The sequence below is a fragment of the Triturus cristatus genome, chromosome 9 (assembly GCF_964204655.1).
Source record: "Triturus cristatus chromosome 9, aTriCri1.1, whole genome shotgun sequence".
In the NCBI taxonomy this organism is placed as follows: Eukaryota; Metazoa; Chordata; class Amphibia; order Caudata; family Salamandridae; genus Triturus; species Triturus cristatus.
Window position 1 is genome coordinate 1,020,337,370 of NC_140592.1, and position 18,708 is coordinate 1,020,356,077.

The window sequence follows — 18,708 nt, forward strand, 5'->3', positions numbered from 1 at the left end:
GGCTTTAAAACGGGTTCTTTTCTTGCTAAATATTCATGTCTTTGACGTTACGGACTAAACACTAATCGATTTTACAACGACTGTAAAATCCCTTACGTTATGCCATATCAACCCTGCAACCCTTGTTTCCTGTAGTTATTTTCATGCACCATATGACTCTCATATTGTTGATACTTTGGACTGAGTCACCTCCAAGTGAATTCAAGTTTGGTGGGGTGGGGGGCCGGGGGTGTTTATGACAGGGAGCACTTGAGACCTCTGAAATTGACGTGAAGGCAGTGAGAGTTTCTCAGTGCCTGTCAGTGAATTACAAAGGTGTGCAGATTACATGCACATCCAAACCTTGGCCTCTCTGCAGAGCGTACACAGCGATGGTTTCATATGTGCCAACTGGAATTGGGGCAAGGTATGAAATCTGCAGATGTAGGATTTCAGAAAGATGGGGAAGAAAATGGCTCTTAGCGCCTAAACAGAGTAGTGTGAAGGTGAGAACAGAAGTGACAGACACTCCAAATACCACTAACATTCCGCAGACATTAGTAGAGTTTAAGTAAGTCTCATATTTTCAGAAAATATAACTGTTACAATTGTAATTGTTCACTACAAAATTACTGCTGTGATTCATGGATCTGAAATTTCTAAAGAAGTGTTGGCAATGCAATAGGTATGGCTTGTTTTAGGCCTAACAAAAAAACAGAGCAGAGGTGCCCGCAAATACTGGTCATGTTACACAAGTACAGGATTTTAGTTGACATGTTCTAGGGCACGACCGTAATTATATAGGGCATGCCTCTTGGAAAGGATTCCTTGTGCCACTTCTTTTCCGACTCGTCTTTTAGAGACATTCACATACCCACGTGCACTTTTAAACGCCGCAACCACCCTACGCCTCCCCGAAATCCCCGACGTCCCCTCCCCCTTCCCCCCAATCCGGCTAGGTGTATCATCTGTTTTATTCGGTTTGCCAAAGGGATTTTTAGAAAATCTAAGACACGCCCAGAGCGCATACCATTCGTAGACGCCGAAGGGTGCGTTTGAATAGACTTTTAATAATAAAACAAAACAGCATAGGCAGTGCCCTGCAGCGCATGATACAAAGGCTTCTCAGGAAAGCTATGTTGTCGTTGGCACGAGACGCTCACGAGTGTGCGCGAGGTCACGGGGCGGGGCCCGCGGAGGGCTGCGTGGAGGCTGCAGCGGGAGCACCGTCAGCGGTTTCACATGTGAAGGCGCGGGGAAGGTACAAGGGTCGAGTTTAGATAGCTGGGCGCAGTGGCGTAACGACAATTGAGGGGGCCTCCCTGCAAGGGACTTGGAGGGCCCCCCTCCGGGCTCTATCAGGAGCTTCCCAATCCAAGTGCAGTGCTGAGGGGGCCCCGTGGAGCTTGCCCCCCCCCCCCCCCGCTCTGCGGGGGATGCGGGGGCCTGTGTTACGCCCCTGCGTGGGAGACAACAACCTACGGCCAGGCAAGACGCGTCGCGAGGCTGTAATTTATGTAATAAAAATGTAACTTGAACTCATGAGAAGTAAATAAAATCGCTAATATAACCTCTAGTGTAGTTATAAACCGGTTGGGTTCCGGAAGCAGTTAATGATTTAGTAAAGGGGCAGCTGTTCGCACAGATCTGCAGAAACAATTAAAATAGCAGCTCAGCCGGCACACGGGCCCTTGGCTTGTCATAGCATTCGACTTCTAGTGCATTTATGGACTTATCCACTCCAGATTGGGCACAGTAATTACATTACCATCCGACTGTTACATTTTGAAGTTGTATTGACAGTCCCTTTGCAGCAGACACGAGTTTCGCCCAATGAAGAGAAACCACTTGAACTTTCTTTCTGAAGGCCTGGCCTCCACGGGGTTTCTTGAACAGAAAACCTCCACGTGCATTGGTACTCACCGGTATTGCTTGAACATAGAAATCATGCAGAGTCACTGAGCCTGGCAGAGTCTTGTTTTAACAATCGGTTCTAGTTAACCTTTGTCCTAGCGTGATATTTTGCATTCCAATGCATCGTGCCTGTTACACTGGGGTACAATCAACATTAAGCAACATCGCGTCGCAATACGAACGAGTCGCCTTTAGAAACGGGGCAAACAGCATTCCAGACCCAATTCCGCCCAACAGCCCCACCAGGAAAAAGTCTACTGGGACTTTGAGAATGCTCAAATTGCACATTTCATGTTGTCTCTAGGTCTATTGCTCTTATGTGAATAATGAGAGGAATTACCTTAGCAACGACACAGCGGCCTGATGTTTGATTACTCAAACTCTGCTGGACTGGGGGACTTCACATGATTTAATGACATATCGCCCCCCTCTTGGCTGGAGTTGCGCCCTCAGGGCAGCGGAGAGCACTGTGGGCACGAAAACCGACAATTCTATAGTCTAACTCCAGTCATAAAATAGGACATGTGCAACTCTCCCGCATATAGTCCAGGAGGCTTATATTTTGGGGAAAGTTAAAAATTATTCAAGTGTTTTACAAAATCGTTAAACCGCAGTAATTTTGCAGTGCAGAAAGTGCTGCCTGGATGGCACCGCTCAAGACAAACAGCATTGGTAAAGCCAAAGGGCTTTGTCTATGCAAAATCTATTGAATTTGACAATGTTTATTTTTTACATGTTGAACAGCAGTTGAGCTGCTGCGAAACATGGATTAAAGTAAAAAAACAGATTTTGCATAGGCTAAACCTATCTGCCAATTTACAGTGAATCATTAATACAAAACCACATTAAGGTGCAGGGAGGAAGAAGGGAGTAGCAAGAACGGACATAGGGAGGTTGTAGAGATCACAAACAATGGTCAATGGGTGGGGTGGCGAAAGCAAGACAAGGGAGTGGGACACAACTGCAGAGACGTGCACTCTAGAAGAGGGAAAGTTCAATTTAAAAAAAAAAATAAGTACCTAAAGGAGCCTGCGACCAGTGGAAGGACACTGGCCACAGACATTAAACTGTACTTGGTCCAAAGCTCCACAGCAGACTCGACACTGAAGTCCTAGGAGGAAGCAGGAAGGAGCAGGAGACGCTGACCAATCACAATCAAGGAAACAAAAGCGATCAGGGAGCTAACCAATGGTAAGTACTGGTAAATAATGGGCAGGCTCTAAGCCTCTTTAAGTTTGTTTTTTTAGTTCACAAGAGAAGTCGCAAGCGATGTGCAGGCAAAACCACCAAACTAGGCATAGTTGTCTGGAATGGGTCTCCCAAGCCTGCAGCCTTCTGGGTAAGTGCTACCCTTCCAGACCTCCCCCTTCCCCCGTGTCACCCAAACTCTCCACTCCACAGGGATAGAGGTTTGTGTGCTATCCTCTCTGGACTACTGCAATTTCATCTAGCTGATTCTTCCTGTTAAAGTCGTCAAATTCTAAAAGACTAAAAAAAAACCTCCAAAGACTGCAGAACCTAGTCATCAGGCTAGTGTTCGGCCTATGTCACCAGTCATGTATTTACAGCTGGGAGGCTGTTCACTGCTTGCCAATCAAGTAACAAATACAGTTCAATACGTTTTGCTGGATGCATCAGTCCTACTATTGCATTGGACCTGTATTTTTACGAATTTATTAACCCCATATATTCCTGGGTTGGACCTCAGATCAGAAAACCCCTCAGTGTGGCAGGAGTTCCTTCAGAGTTCCAGGTCCCCAAGCTTTGGCTTGCACCCCTTGATCTTTGGGCAGTTTCTAAGGAATCTGAAACATTTCCTGTTTTGCTAAACTCCTCTCCCAGTGAGCTGCTTGTTAGTAAGTTTACAGGCAATGGCTTTTGGGCAGCACCCTTGCTTGGGTAAAGTTTGGTACAGACAAGGTACGAAGCAACGTGGCGGGACGAGCCTGCTCTATCCAATTATTTAACCTAGACATAAAGTAACTGGCAGGGCCCGTGTTTTAAGTGCCCTGAGCCAGCCTGTTTAGGCTTTAATGGATGTCAACTTGTCAGGTTACAGGCACTACACATCAAATCATGCTTTCTGGTGGTGAATATGAGGGCGAGTAAATACCATATCAGAGGGAGTGTCCAAATTAACCAGGCATGCAAATATCATCTGTCTCACAACTCGTTGATTCAGCTGGTGAATGTATGGAGGACAACCATGCATACAGGCCTTCTCATCAGATGGGGGGGGCAGTCTCTACGTCCGACAGGGGCCTGTGCAGTGTCCAAAGCGTCAGTTAGCTCTCTTTGTCCCAGGGAGGTCCCCAGATGTCCTTTGGATGGGACCGCAGTGGCATGAGCTCCCAGTAATTGGAGAGCTGGTCCTGAAAGTACGCAACATGATGCGGCCAGTCTGCCACCTCCGGCGCGGGCCGTCTGCCCCAATGAATGGCCATCCACCTTCTGGCCACATGTAATAGCATAGAAGGGAGATGTTGAGGGGGGACGGGACACATCTTTGACATATCCCAGGAGTTACACCAATGCGGTCTGAGGTGTCGAGTGACCGGTAATCTGGGCCCAAGTTGCTGTATACGACAGTCCAATAGCTAGCTACATGTGGGTAGTCCCATGCTAGATGAAGGAATGAGGCCTGCAGAATGGCGCACCTCAGACAGCGCGCCTCCTTAACTAGGCCCAAACAATGTAGTTGGCGGCAATATATCCATTGTGCTTCACAGATGCGGGCTTGTGTCGAGTTTCCAAGCCGCACGAGTCTAAGGGACAAGAAGCCGCACGGTCCGCCTCCACGGTCATGTGAGGCTGAAACTGTATGGGGAATAGCCAAAGGGTATGTACTGGGTTTGTGCACAGTACGGGTATAGATGTAGGGCCGGCGCATTCAAACTTCTCTGTTGGAAAGGTATAGAGCATCTCACATGCGATCCTCGCCTGTTAGCCTGCCCAGACTAGAGAAATTAAATTTGAGCAGTCGTTTCAGAAATTGGTGATCAGGAGGTTGAGGAAGAGGTTTGGCAATTGCTATTCTCCCTGCCTTGGAGAGGGGCAGTAAGGTCCAGTCCGGAATTCGCTCCTCCACCCAGGTCACAGCCCTGCCATAGTTTGCCCTGTAAAGTTTGTCTGTATCTCAGATGAGCCAAATGCCCAGGTGACGGTCTGGGTCGGTGGCCTACTGTAAGTGGCGTTCAGACTCGAATGGCTGTGTTCCTGAGGTAATAGGGTGGATTTAGCCCAGTTGATGTTGATACCAGAGTACCCACCAAATCTTACTACCTCTCGTATAATAGGAGACAGGTTCGTTTGTGGCTCTCGTACAATAAAGCGCGTTCCCATCCGCATACATGGACACCAGTATCTTCCTGGCAGTAAAGTTAAGATCCCTTTGGGCATCATGCTGTTACAATCAAGCAGCTAGTGGCTCCATCGCTATAGCAAACAAGACAGGGGATAGGTGGCACCCATGCCTGGTCCTCTGAGTAACTGAGATTGGAGCAAAAGTCACGCCATTGAGGCGGAGGAGTGCTGTTGGGGAATCGTCTAAGGGGATGATCTGGAGCAAGAACCAAGGATTGAGCCCAAGCCGCAGTAGAAGATTAAATAAAAATGGCCACTCCAGGCAATCAAATGCCTTAGGGACATCCAACACGTCAGCAACAGCCTCCAGTTAGGGATATATGGCATAAACGAGGGCATACTTAATTCAGAGGTTATGTGCAGTTGAGCTGCCCGGTACGAATCCAGACTGTTCCGGTTGGACAATGTTCAGTAATAAAGGGAGAAGGGGAGTTTAGTAAATATCTTGTTGTCAACATTTATCATTGAAAGCAGTCAGTATGAGTCAAACCAATTGGCGGGTTTGTCAGGTTTCAGCATTGCAACAATGACCGCTTCCCGTAGGGACGGAGGAAGCAAACTAGATGCTAAGGAGTCTTCGTACACAGCCAGGAAGTGGGGGGCTAGAATCGCAGCACATTTCTTACAGAAGGATATGGTGAATCCGTCCAACCTCCACCGCCGGTGCTTTGTCTCCAGGGAGGTTCTGGATCACGTGAGTCACAGCTTCTACCATGAAGAGGGCATCAAGGTACAGGCGGTGGGCAAGGTCAAGCCACATCAGCTGAATCGTGTCAAGGTAGGCAGCCAGGGCCACTGCGTCCGGTATGACCACAGCACTGTACAGCTGAGAATATAAAAATGTCATGATGTGGAGCAGGTCATTGGATTTCGTTTGGCTTAACTGTTTATCATCAGCAAGCTCCATGACATAGGCAGCAGCCCATGGCTTACGCGGTGGATCAGCCTGCGTCTTCTCAGAATGATCGCTCTCGCCGTGGCACCTCGCGGTCGCCTCCCAGTATAGGTAGTGGGTTTCACTTTGAGCCTCATCATATGCGGATAGCTGCAGCAAGAGTATGTATATTGCGCAAAGTGAAGAACTCCAGGTAAAGAGCGTGTATTTCCCCCTCCAGCGCAGCAAGTTGTATATGGATCGCCTTGAATATTCCTGATTGTTTCGCTATGCAAACAATATAAATTAATACTTTGATGGTTTCCCACAGCGTTGCCGGGGAGGCCACCAAGCCTTCATTGTGGGCGTAGTAGCAATGATCGTCATTTGGATTTCATCCCTGGAGACGGGATCACAGAGGGCGTTGGGGACTAGGCGCCAGGTGAGAGCTTGCAAAGTGGCCAGCGGTGGGAGTACCTCCAGCAGGATGGGGGTATGATTGGATAGAGTCACAGGCAAGTGAGCCATGTCCGTGGCCCAGGTAAGGACAGCGTGGGTGAGTAGCAGATAGTCTATTCTGTACCATATGCCATGGGTAGATGTAATGCAAGAGCCCTCCGCGCTGTCAGCATGTTTCAGTTGCCAAACATCCTACAGGCAATTATCACACATGAGCGTGTGGAGCTTCACTGCGGCATTGGGGTAGGTCATCTGGCGGTGATGGAATAGTCCACGGTGTGATCAAGGATGATGTTAAAATCACCTCCCTAAATAATGGCCCCTGGCGGTGATTAATCGCCAGACTTCTGCAAAGAAGTCTGGACTGTCTGCGCTGGGTATACCGAGACTAAAATGACTGTGTGTGCCGGGTGCTGGTGATGAATACATATCATCCATCTCTATCGCATAGTGCCTGTTGCATGTGCCATGGCTGCCCCTTTACGGATGAGTATGGATGTTCCCCAAGCATATATCCAGAGTACAGGGATGCGTGGGTATGGCAATCCACCCAGTCCGAAGGAGGGGAACAGTCGCAATGAATAAATGGAGTTCTTGGAGGAAGCCTATGTGTACATGGTGTCTACTGATGTAGGCAAGGACTTGCCTGGTTTTTCGCCGGTATGTTCCAGGTTAAGAAGCGTGTGGCAGTCATCCAGTGTCTAAGGGAGGGGTATGTGGCATAACAATGATGCTCAAGGAGCCGTGCGCATGCCCAGGGGGGCAGTGAGGTAACATGGTGTCTCACCAGGTGTGTGACAGGTTAGGAACAAACAGGGAAAAACAAACAGTGCAATTTATCCACCCCCCTCCGACTTCAACCTCCCCAAATCGGTTGAGAGACCCTAGCCCACCACCCTCCCCAAAGCATACCCAAATAATAGCAGAATGCAACGGGAGTCATCCCATGAGGCGTCAGAGAGCCGGGAGAACTGCCCAGTCGTGGACCAACTGGGAGGCCGGCAAGCAGTGGAAGGACCCCACAGCTGCTACCGTCTGCCCCGGTTATCAGGGGTTAAGATTGCTGTGACGTTAACAGAAAGTAACAAGCATTGGTTAAGCCAATGGGTCGGATCTCAGCTGTAAACCTTTTGGCTTTGTTAATGCGTGTTTTATTTTGCAACCCACCTTCATTAGGGAAGCTGCTGAGACTTTCCAATCAAAAAAAACATTGGCTGAAAGCTAAAAGTTTTTTTTTTTTTGGTCTCAAAAAGCGCAAACTGTCATAGAATTTCCTGGCATTTAAGGAAACTACTTTGCGTGTGGATGTGCTCCTTGCAAAAGGGTTGAATACAGTCACTTACATCAACGTTAGCCAAAGGGTGAAGTGTGCTGACCCACTACCTAAAGCGCTAGAGGCCGGGAAGAAAAAATTAAAGACACAATAACAAACCAATGGTTGAAAAGGGCTGGAAGAAAGCTCCTATTAGTAAGTATCATATCATTTTTAGTAAAATCAAGTGGTTTTGGCGAACGCCAGACCTAAAAAATGACAGTAGAAGTCCTATTTATATTATGCATTGTCACTCCATGCCATTCCATTAGTAGCTTAATCAATCAATCGATCAGGGGCTTTTAAAGCACGCTACTCACCCGTGAGGATCTCAAGGCGCTGTGGAGTGAGGGGGGTAGTGGGGGTGCAGCTCCAGATCAGCCGAAAAGACAGGTCTTGAGGCTCTTCCTGAAGGTGTACAGGGTAGGGGAGCGTCTGATGTGGACTGGGAGCTGGGAGCACTACTTAACTTAACAGTAATTAAGAAGCGTTTAAGGGCTACGGGAAGGACAGGGGGTTCAACTGAATGTGTAATGAAGGGGCAACGGAGTGTCAAAAGGTGCTGATGCCACTTCTGCTACCACTGCTAATTGCGATGAAACATCTATAGGCGAAATGGAACCATTATGACATGCGGAGACCCTATACCCATGGCATCAGGCAAGTACTGCAACAGAAGCACTAATTTAACAAATCAATGATTATAATAGTCACCTGCATGGTATACACCTATGCACGGCCAGCAATGCGGGGAGGCATGGATCGGCGAGAGAAGGATATGTGAAGCAGTTCATCCCTAGTGCTCTTACCGTAGCACCAGTGTCGCTAAAGGCACTAGTGTCACTAAAGGCATCATGTCGAGCCAAGCAATTATAATAAAGAGATCACTCCTGGTCACAAAGGATCAACCAATAATATTGAAAGGAAAAGGCATATTCTTTTCCTGTCAAATCCTTCAGGATGGCCTGGCCTAATGCACCTAGAACCAAGCCAAAATGAGGAAGAATGCCTGTGAACTTAAAGATCTGTGACTCATGAGTAACAGACTTCCAAACTATCAAATCTCTTCAGTCTGTGAGATCATTAATCTGTCCAGCTCGGTGCCAGGCAGCAAAAAGGAGAAGGCAATGCAATTCAAGATGTCCACCAGAAAATACAGGTGGGCCAGGCCAATATTACAGCTTTAGACTGACTCGACGGAAATTCAAGCAGAAGTTTGCTGGAATTATTTTAATGGTTGTAAACACTCCATATTACGTCTATTAACTACAACCTTGAGCTTCAGGAAATAAGTCCGGAGATAAACACACTGCCAAAATATTTATGAAACTTTTCATATATGGGGTATTATATTCAGTTTTGCACAACTTTGTCTCCATTATACCTGCCATTCGGCACACACAATCATTTGAGAATATGCAATGCCACACTCTCCATACCATGTAGGAACCTACCGCAAGCTAACACAACATTCAAAAGCACGCAAATTATTTTTTAAATAGAGCATCTCTGCTGCAATGCAATAACGTGGAACCCTAAAAGGCACCCCAGTGTAGCACATATTCCAATCATATCCTGCTTTTCTCTGCAATTATTCAACAATAAGATACTCAACCCAACTTAGTGACTCTTCAGCTTGAGAAGACAGTGCAGGGATTGACAGAGCATAGGACCATTTCAACAGCACCTGTCATGTCAATCAGATCTTTGTATTTTCCTGAACGGTCCAATGTTTTTCAGTCAGTCAGAGAGTGATTCATTCACATATCCCAAGGAATGAATATTCAAATTATTTGTAGTCGGCACCAGACCAAGGTAGGTAAGAGTGCTTTACAGAGATATACGACAATATCACATACGGAAAGAGTGATTAAGCACATATACCTCCGTGGAACACAGCTGTAACGATGTAGTACCCCATTACAAAATAATGGGGTAACCCCAAAAGCCGAAAGACCTGGGTACAATGCAATACAGACAAAATGGGCCTGACGGAAAAGTTCGAAAACACAGAGTATACAAAATCAATTAATGTATCTTGATCCTGTAAAAGTGATCAATTCCTCCAATCATGGGGAAAGAGGGTCAATTTGGGGAGGAGAAGAATACGAGAACATACATCATAAAAAACACAACTGAATGCAAAAAATTCAAATTGTATCACATATATTATATACAATAGTTGCTCCATTATGTGCAAGAAAAGTGCTTGTGTAAACGTGATGGGAGGTGAAGAAATAAACAAAACAGTAGACGATTAGAATTAAATCATTAGCGCTCTCGGGCCACTTCAGAACGCCTGTCGGAAAACATGTCAAATGACTGAATTTGCATCCATAGAATCGAGGTGGATGCCCAAGTCAATTTACTGCCTCATTGCGGACACTGGGTTCAATCCAGGCTGAAAATGGAGGATGCCGACGTGTTGACCTGAAAATGGATGGCGGGGATGGTATATTCCAAAGAAAATATCTGCTGTATATAAAACGCGTGTATTGTATATGCATTCACATAGATCTGCGCCGCAACTCTGCCACATCACCTATTTCAATTAAATGTAGGTGACACATTCCGCTTTCACCACACAAGTAGGCTAATTAGCCGACACTGATGGCTTACCTGACTCGGCATACGACTTACCGGAGGTTGATTACTCCAGGAGAATCATCATCGGGACCCACAGCACACAGAACTTCACACATCTCTGAAGCCGAGGAGTCCCACCTACATTTTACACTTTTGTCACAACTAAGATAAATCTAGAATAAGCATAAGTGCCGCAGGGCTAACTGCAAAGGCAAATAATGTTGCCCCCAAGCCTCGCAACCCTTAATAAGTAAACATGATCTATGTGAATGCATATTCAATATAACTTGGCATTATATATAAGCATTACACACATATATATATATATATATATATATATATATATATATATATAGAGAGAGAGCAACATTTATATTTGTAACATACCCCTAGAGTCTTTCTGCTTGAAACGTAATGATTTAGTAGAATCTTACATTGACTATGAATGTTGCTTTAACAGAATTGTACGAGAAGGACATATTACTTGAACTAAGTTTGAGAAGAAACAGAACTTTCCATTGAAATATTCAGCTGATTGCAAGAGGTAGTGCAAATGTTTTTAATGCATTCGTTGAATGAGCCTCAATCGGTAGTGGGTCTTTCTGATACACTATACCCCTTCGCTTTACCTCACCAGCCTTACTTTACCTCACTTTTCAATATAGAACAATTTACTTTAATTACATAGGAATCAGCTAACTCAACAAAAATAGTGCATGCCAGTACCAAGCACCACATGATTATGGTAATGACTTAGCATTCCCTATCCCGTATGAACCTGGAGCGAAAGGAATGGGCACCATCCCCTGATGAAAACGTGTCCACAACTCTCCCTGAACCTAACACTTGACTCAGCTCTGTCTGATAAACAAGATACTATACCCCACGTTTGGTAGTGGACACACCTATTTTCCTCGTCACAAACCGACGTTTGGCTACATCCACATTGTGTGTATCTCTGCAGCCTTGAGAAAGGCCCGGGCTATCAAGCCACATAGGGGTGAAACGTGTGTCGGCTGCTCAAAGGGTATCATCATAGCACACGTGCAACCAAATGTTGGACTAAATTCACGCGGGAATAAGGAACTTGTCATCAACAAATAATAAAAGGAAACCTTAAAGATACATTAAAGGACTCTGAACATTTTTCTTTAACTTTGGGTAGATACACCTCATCTTTGTCAACACCATCAGTTAGTAGCAATATTACAATAGGAGATCTTTCCGCTCATTTTGAATGGTTCACTGAGGGGTTGCATCTAATTTTATGTGTGCAGGGAGGGGGGTGGAGTTCCATACTTTGAGTGCAGATCTTGAGAAACCTCAGTTAAGTGTACTTCTTTTTCTCGAAGATTAGGATTTAAAGAAGGGCCGTTTCTGAGCTCCAAAGTAAGAAAGTTCCCTATGAAGGTAGATAGTTTCTTGGCAGAATATTTGGATGTCACGGGGTGAAGTACTTTATTTTCAATCCACATCAGCTTTAATATCCTCCTGGCTTCAATCGGCAACTATTTTAGAGAGAGCAGGATCACTGTGATGCTGTTAAATGTCCTGGTTCCAGATATTAACCTTGCAGCAGCATGGAGAGTAGCCTTGAAAGGCACCCACATGAGCTTGGGAATGCCTAACAGGAGTGTCTAATTTCCTGTAATTCATAAAAAGAGAAGCTTAGTGTCTGAAGGTGTCTGTGGCTCAATCTATCTCCTACCACTGATGGGGCTCAAAACAAACAGCACTGGCCTTATGGCAAAGGAAAGGCAGTGGAAGCTCACGTTCCATTTGATCTCCAGGCACCAAAGGGTGGAGATGAACATATAATCCTGCAGATTAGCCAGGTGGAGCTTGGTGCAACCTGGAGTACATTAGACATGTGTTTCCTTTCCTGCTTTACTCTACAAATTGGCCATAAGCATTCTGCTGTGCCTAGGTTTACATGCAATTAAATTCAGTGGCTGGAGATAAGAACACATGCTGTACTTCAGAGTGGGCAGCTTGCCTTGCTGGACAATGTCCTAAAAGGTGTTGAGCAGGGAATGGTATGATGATTTTAGCAAGTTTCTCTTGCCTTCACCAATGACAAATAGGTGCAACCACACTGGCTTTGTGTGGTCGGTGGCGGTATGAAATGTGGTGTTCTCGAGCTACAGGGGCTTGGGTGCTGGAAGGAGGGGGTACTCCAAGGGAACCTTGGGGAGTTGAGTATTACTGGAGCTGAACCAGTGAGGAAAACCAGGACTGGTGAACGAAGAGCAATAGTTTGTCACTTACTTGTACGTTTTGGTTTTATCCAGCCAGAATCCACAGAGCAGAGCACCAACCATCCCAGACACAGTGATTGTCAGACCGATCCTGCCGGCATTCACCTCCTCGCCCTGTGGGGAAAGAACAACAGGAGCCTTGTAACAAGTGAATAGTGCAGACAAAGGTGTGCAATGGGAGTACTCCACATCTGGGACCTGAACCCCATTTCTAGACATGTCACCTCATGCAATCCACACTCACCTGCGGGAGGGGGGGGCGGGGGGGGGGGGGGGAATCAAAATCGCCCATTTGCATGATTCAGGTTTTCATACTCCTCCTCGATCTGAGTGCCGCGTTTGACACGGTATGCCACAGAACTCTGCTGTGTCGGCTTTTCGATCTAGGAGTATCCAGAGATGCCTTAGCCTGGCTGGGATCCTTCCTGAGTGGAAGGACCTTTCAGGTTTTTGACGGTGATTCTATTTCCGCAAGTAAACCTCTGGATTGCGGGGTACCGCAGGGCTCCTCATTAAGCCCCATACTGTTCAATGTATACATGAGACCGCTGGCCGAGGTCGTCCGTTCATATGGCGTTAAGATCATCACATATGCGGACGATACTCAGCTAGTGGTCTCTCTTGCACAGAAGAGCAGTGAACCGTCACAAGTCAACTTGATGGCTTGTATGGAAGAGGTTGGGAGATGGATGATGGCATCCTCTCTTAACCCCTTGTGTGCCACGCCCTTTCCCCGCCCTGTGCCGGGCGTTGCATTAGCGGGCGGGGTTCATGACGAGCTGGACTCGTCATGGGCACAGCGCAACCGCGGCCCATGACGAGTCCAGCTCGTCATGGGCACACAAGGGGTTAAACTCAACGGTGACAAAACCGAGATTATGCTGCTCGGCCCCCCAGCCCTGTCCACCCTCGTCCACCTATGGCCCACCAGTTTGGGCTCACCCCCTACCCCGAAAGATAATATTAAAAGTTTGGGGGTCTGGTTGGACAAATCCCTAACTCTTAAAACTCATGCTATAAAAACATCGGCAACATGCTTCGGGATCATCCGGATGCTGAAGAAGATCCTACCACTCCTGCCTTTTAAAGCCAAGCAAGTTGTCATCCTAGGTTTAATCCAATCCCGACTTGACTTCAATAATGCCCTTTATCTGGGAGCACCCGAATATGTGCTGCAAAAACTCCAGCGGACCCAGAACTGCGCTGCACGTATGCTACTTCAGATTCCGCGTAAAGCTTCAGTGGAATCCGGGATTAAGGCACTTCACTGGCTCCCTGTTAGGGAGAGAATTAAATTCAAAGCCATGTGTGTATCCCACCAAGCCTTTTGGAGATCTGGCCCCAAGATTAATCACTAACTGCTGACCCCCTATTATCCCGCCAAACAACTCCGCTCCACCCATGCATTCTTTGCTGCAGTCCCCCGGATCAAAAGGTCCAGAGCAGGAGGAAGGTCCTTAACGCTCAATGCCGCCAAGCTGTGGAACTCCCTCCCCTTCCACCTAAGATCTAACCCCAATTTACCATCCTTCCGTAAAGAGCTGAAAACATTCCTTTTCAGCAATTAATCATCCTCTATGTGGCCCTCCCTCAGGGCACTATCCTCCCTTTCAGCGCTTGGACGCCCAAGGGCAGCAGCCGCGCTTTACAAAACCCCATTTCATTTCATTTCATACAGCAGATGGAATTTTTAAATATACTTCTCAACCTCTATAAGTTTAGTTATCCACAATATATTATTTCAGTGCGACAGTGAACGGTTGTATACCCTTTTCAAGATAGCCACGTAAATCCAGCTCATCGGGACACATGCTGGACAGCACCTTTGTGTAAAGATGAGCATGCTGACACCAAACGAGTGAAGAATAAAAAATAAAAAAATTAAATACAAAAAATACACATAATGAGCACAACATTTCCACTAGAGGATCAGAAGAGCTAAGCATATTCTGCATCGTCATATAAATTTGGATAAGTGAAGAGTAAAAAAAAGTGAAATAAAAAAAATACACATAATCAGCACAACATTTTCACTGGAGGAACAGAAGAGCTAAACATTCTGTCGTCATGTACATTTTCACCCTGTATAGAAATCTGGAAAAGTCAGTTCCATGGTTTGTAATCGTCATACTGTGTATATTGCTCGAACCAGGAGTTATTTTCAGAACTAGTCTGGCTGAGACATTCTAGAAATGTAACTTCCAAAGAGGTTGGCACTGCAACTTACAACACTGAAATTATGTGCAAATTAAATCTAATTACCTTTATACTAAATTTCTGTTTGGATGAATGACTATGATTCCTTTTTACCCATCGAATCAATTCAGTTAGTAAAGATGGAATCTGATGATGACATAAATCATTTATATGAGAACAGAGCAGTCGGACAAAATCAGAGGGTTTTAGGCTTAGGCTGTTTTCCAAGTCTCTGGGGTGGTTTCAAGGTGTTCCAATTAAAATGGTTTATTTAGAGGGAAACTGGCAAAAATAATTCTGGATATGGGCTGCGTGTGAAATTTAGGATTTTCCAGCCTCATATCTGTTGCCAAAATAGAGAGGGGGTTCTGAGGAGATTGCGGTGGCTTCTAAGCTGGTACAATCCACCCTCTCTGCAAAGCCTTCTGGTGAGCGGAGTCCTGCCTGGTCTGGCATTTATTAACTCATTACGGGGTGAGTTTGAGTGGCGGTGAAGGGGAGAGAGCTGGGATTTCACTTGGAGGAGGTACTGTTAAAAGGGAACATTAGCTGCTAGCAAAATAAAAATGGCCAGGGTCTTTATCTGATGGGTAATTCATAATTTTCATCTTCTTGCTAAGTCCCCCTTTTTAGGTTGAAGCCTACCAGATAGCGCAGCTGTCTGGTTGCTAAAAGACGTCTTGGGGACATTATGAAAGCCTCCCTAGGGATGCAATGCACCCATTGCTTACCAATAGCTTTGTGGTTTGTAACTCATATTTGCTTCCTTTCTATTTGCAGGGTTTGTTTAAGGCAGTCCAACATGAATTGTCCCTCCCGTGGAGCATAGCCTGTTTACCACCTCAGGCTCAGTCCTTGTATTCTTTCAGGAGTGCTCGCTTTCTGTAAATAGGCCTTTAAAGATCAAGCTACTTACCTTCGGTAACACCTTTTCTGGTAGTGACTATATAGCCGCAGATTCCTTACCTTAGAATTATCCCCAGGCGTGAGACTGAACCTGGAAAAATTGTGTGAGCAGTACACCTGAGCGCTGGTAGATGGCATTGTTCAGTTCCCCTTGGAGTCGTCCGCGTCGGAAGCGACGTATAGGTGACTACATAGGCACCACCCCAGCAAGCTGAAGTCAGTTTCTTTTCAGGACTTTCCATCCCAGGAGCGCGGGACTACAAACACTACTGACCAGTGGTGTGGAAAACTAGGGCCCTGAAAGGGGCTAAACCCCGTCCCTGGAAATCCATTCACCGAGCGGGGAGAATGGGTGTATCGGTGGAGAATGTGTGAATCGGTAAGAATCTGCGGCTAGATAGGTCTCTACCAGACGAGGCGTTACCGAAGTCAGGCCTCAAAAAATCAAACATTTTACGAGACCTAGTCTAGTGACTTAAATAATCTACTTGACCCAACTGTTATGCTCTTGACCCAGAAACAGGTTTCAGATTATGTGTTCCTGGGCAAATATTTTAATTCACTGAGCCGCCATTTTCTTCATTATCACATTTGAGAGCACCTTCAAATACGCGAGTTCAGCAAATTTGATTTAATAGACTAAACGTTTGCTCCATCAATAATAAGAATCTAGTCCACATATAGGGTACACATGAACCCTGACTTGCTTCTTAAGTTTATTAACAGCATTGTCATCAGGGTGGGGGCAGGAATGTTTATCAAATCATGTTTAAAAACTATCCCTTTTAATCCATACATAACTAAAGCATGAAGTGGTAGCACACATTTGCAATCAGCATATTTTCCATTGAAATGGCCACAAATCTTCCCATGGACATGAGGTTTTTCTGTTAAAACTATACACTGTACAAACAAGGTTTGGAAATTGAGTTTCTGCAAATATTTGTCATTTGCACATCACCAATTAAAGTGTTCTGATTTGTTTTGCTCCTATTTAAATCTGTTTGCATCACACTTCCGAATTACAAAAAAACGGGCTTTCGTTATTCATGATATATTTTGAAGTATTTGTAATATACATTTACAAGCTATTTAAATGTTGTGTGTTACACAAAACTAGGATCCTACAGCCTTTTGCTTGACCAGGATTGTCAGACAGTCCACTTGACAAAATCCTCTAACTGTAAGAGAAAGAAAAGTAAACACCATTTTCCAGAATAAGATAAGCAGCAATTAGTAAAAAGACACACAGACCTCTGTCTTTAGACAACAAATGTGTCAAAATAAAAACAAGATTTAAAGGCATCTTTATCGCTCATTCACTTTCTGAATGAACAGAACACCAGTTCCTTTCCAGCTCAAGTTCACACACAAAATAAAAAGAATGAACCAGTAGGTCCTATACATAGCTTGACCTGATAAAATCTTGACTAGTGGGTGAGTAGATTGTTTAAGGCCTGCCGAAGGTAAGTTACTTGCTCATCTGATGGAAACTTCTAGCAGCAAATTCCTTCCCTTAGAATAGATACCCAAGCAATACCTCCCTGAGAGGTGGGTCTGCAAAACAATGTCACACTAAAGTCCTGCAGAAACGAATGGGCAAAGTGCCCCTCCCTTGGACCGGACTGTCCAGGCAGTAGTGTGGCTCCTAGCAGACATCCAGCACCGAAACTCTGCATGCTTACGCAGTGGTCGTAGCCTTGGTTCTGGTGGAATGAGCATGCAAACCTTCAGGGGGTTGCTTCTTGGCCAATGCGTAGCAGATTTTTATGCTTAGCGCCCATCCTTTTGGAGATGGTCTGTTTCTGCACGGCCTTACAATTCTTCGGTCTGACATAGCCCACGAAGAGTTTGTCGACCACCTGGAACTCTTTCGCGTGGTCAAGGTAAAACGACAATGCTCTTTTTAAGTCCGGCCGGTGAAGTCACTCCTTTTCCTTAAAGGGTTGCCGCGGAGCATAAAAGGTAGGCAGGTTGATGGACTGGCCTACATGAAAAAGAATGACAACTTTCAGCAGGGAAGAAAGCTCTAGAGCGAAGAACCAGGTTGTCTGGGAAGATGTTCAGGTACGGAGGCTTAGATGACAAAGCCTGAAGTTCACTGACCCCTCCTGGCAGATGTTACTGCCACTAGGAAGGTCGTCTTGATAAGGAGCCTGAGAGGACAGGTGTGCAGTGGCTCAAAAAGAGCACACATCAGAAAGATGACTACTAGATTAAAGTCCCACTGAGGCATGATGAAGGGTGAAGGTGGAAACGTGTTGCAGACCTTTCAAAAACCTGTTTACTTCAGGGGATTTGAACAAGGATGGCTGATCTAGCAAACGCAGAAAGGCTGAGATGGCAGAAAGGTAGCCTTTTAAGGTGCCCAAAGCAGAGCCCTGCTGGGCAAGAGAAGGAATAAAATGGACCTGGGAGAGGGGAGCAGAAAGAGGGTCAACCTGTTTCTTTGTACACCATGCCTCTAACTTTGCCCGAACGACAGGCATATACTGTCTTGGTAGAGGGACGCCTGGCTGACAAGATAACATTGCAGACTTCGGGCAGAAGGTCAAAGCTTTCAACTGTGTAGTGAATGCGAATGCCATCATACTGCAATGTTTATTTTATGTAATAAAAAGATTAATTAAAAAAATAAAAGCTGTCAACTGTTGCCACTCAATCACCATGCATGAAGGAGGAGCGTTGACAGGACTGGGTGCAGACCACTCCCCTGCTACTGCAACAGAAGATCCTCCTGAAGAGGCAGCCTGGTCGGAGGACAGATGGTCATGATCTACAGATCAGGATACCAAACTATCCAAGACCAGTCCGGGGCCACAAGAATGACTTGGGACCGATCGTTCCTGATCTTACTAAGA

The 18,708-nt window shown here is 45.7% G+C and overlaps 1 protein-coding gene across 7 annotated transcripts in view; it reads right to left on the bottom strand.

The window, feature by feature from the left end:
- Window positions 1-18,708, bottom strand: part of FLVCR2 (FLVCR choline and putative heme transporter 2) — a 612,292-nt gene that overhangs the window by 194,723 nt on the left and 398,861 nt on the right. For all 7 annotated transcript variants that reach the window (XM_085626721.1, XM_085626718.1, XM_085626720.1 and 4 more), the window contains one exon: window positions 12,756-12,859. In XM_085626721.1, the coding sequence (XP_085482847.1) occupies window positions 12,756-12,859 (104 nt within the window). The remainder of the gene's footprint in view (window positions 1-12,755; window positions 12,860-18,708) is intronic.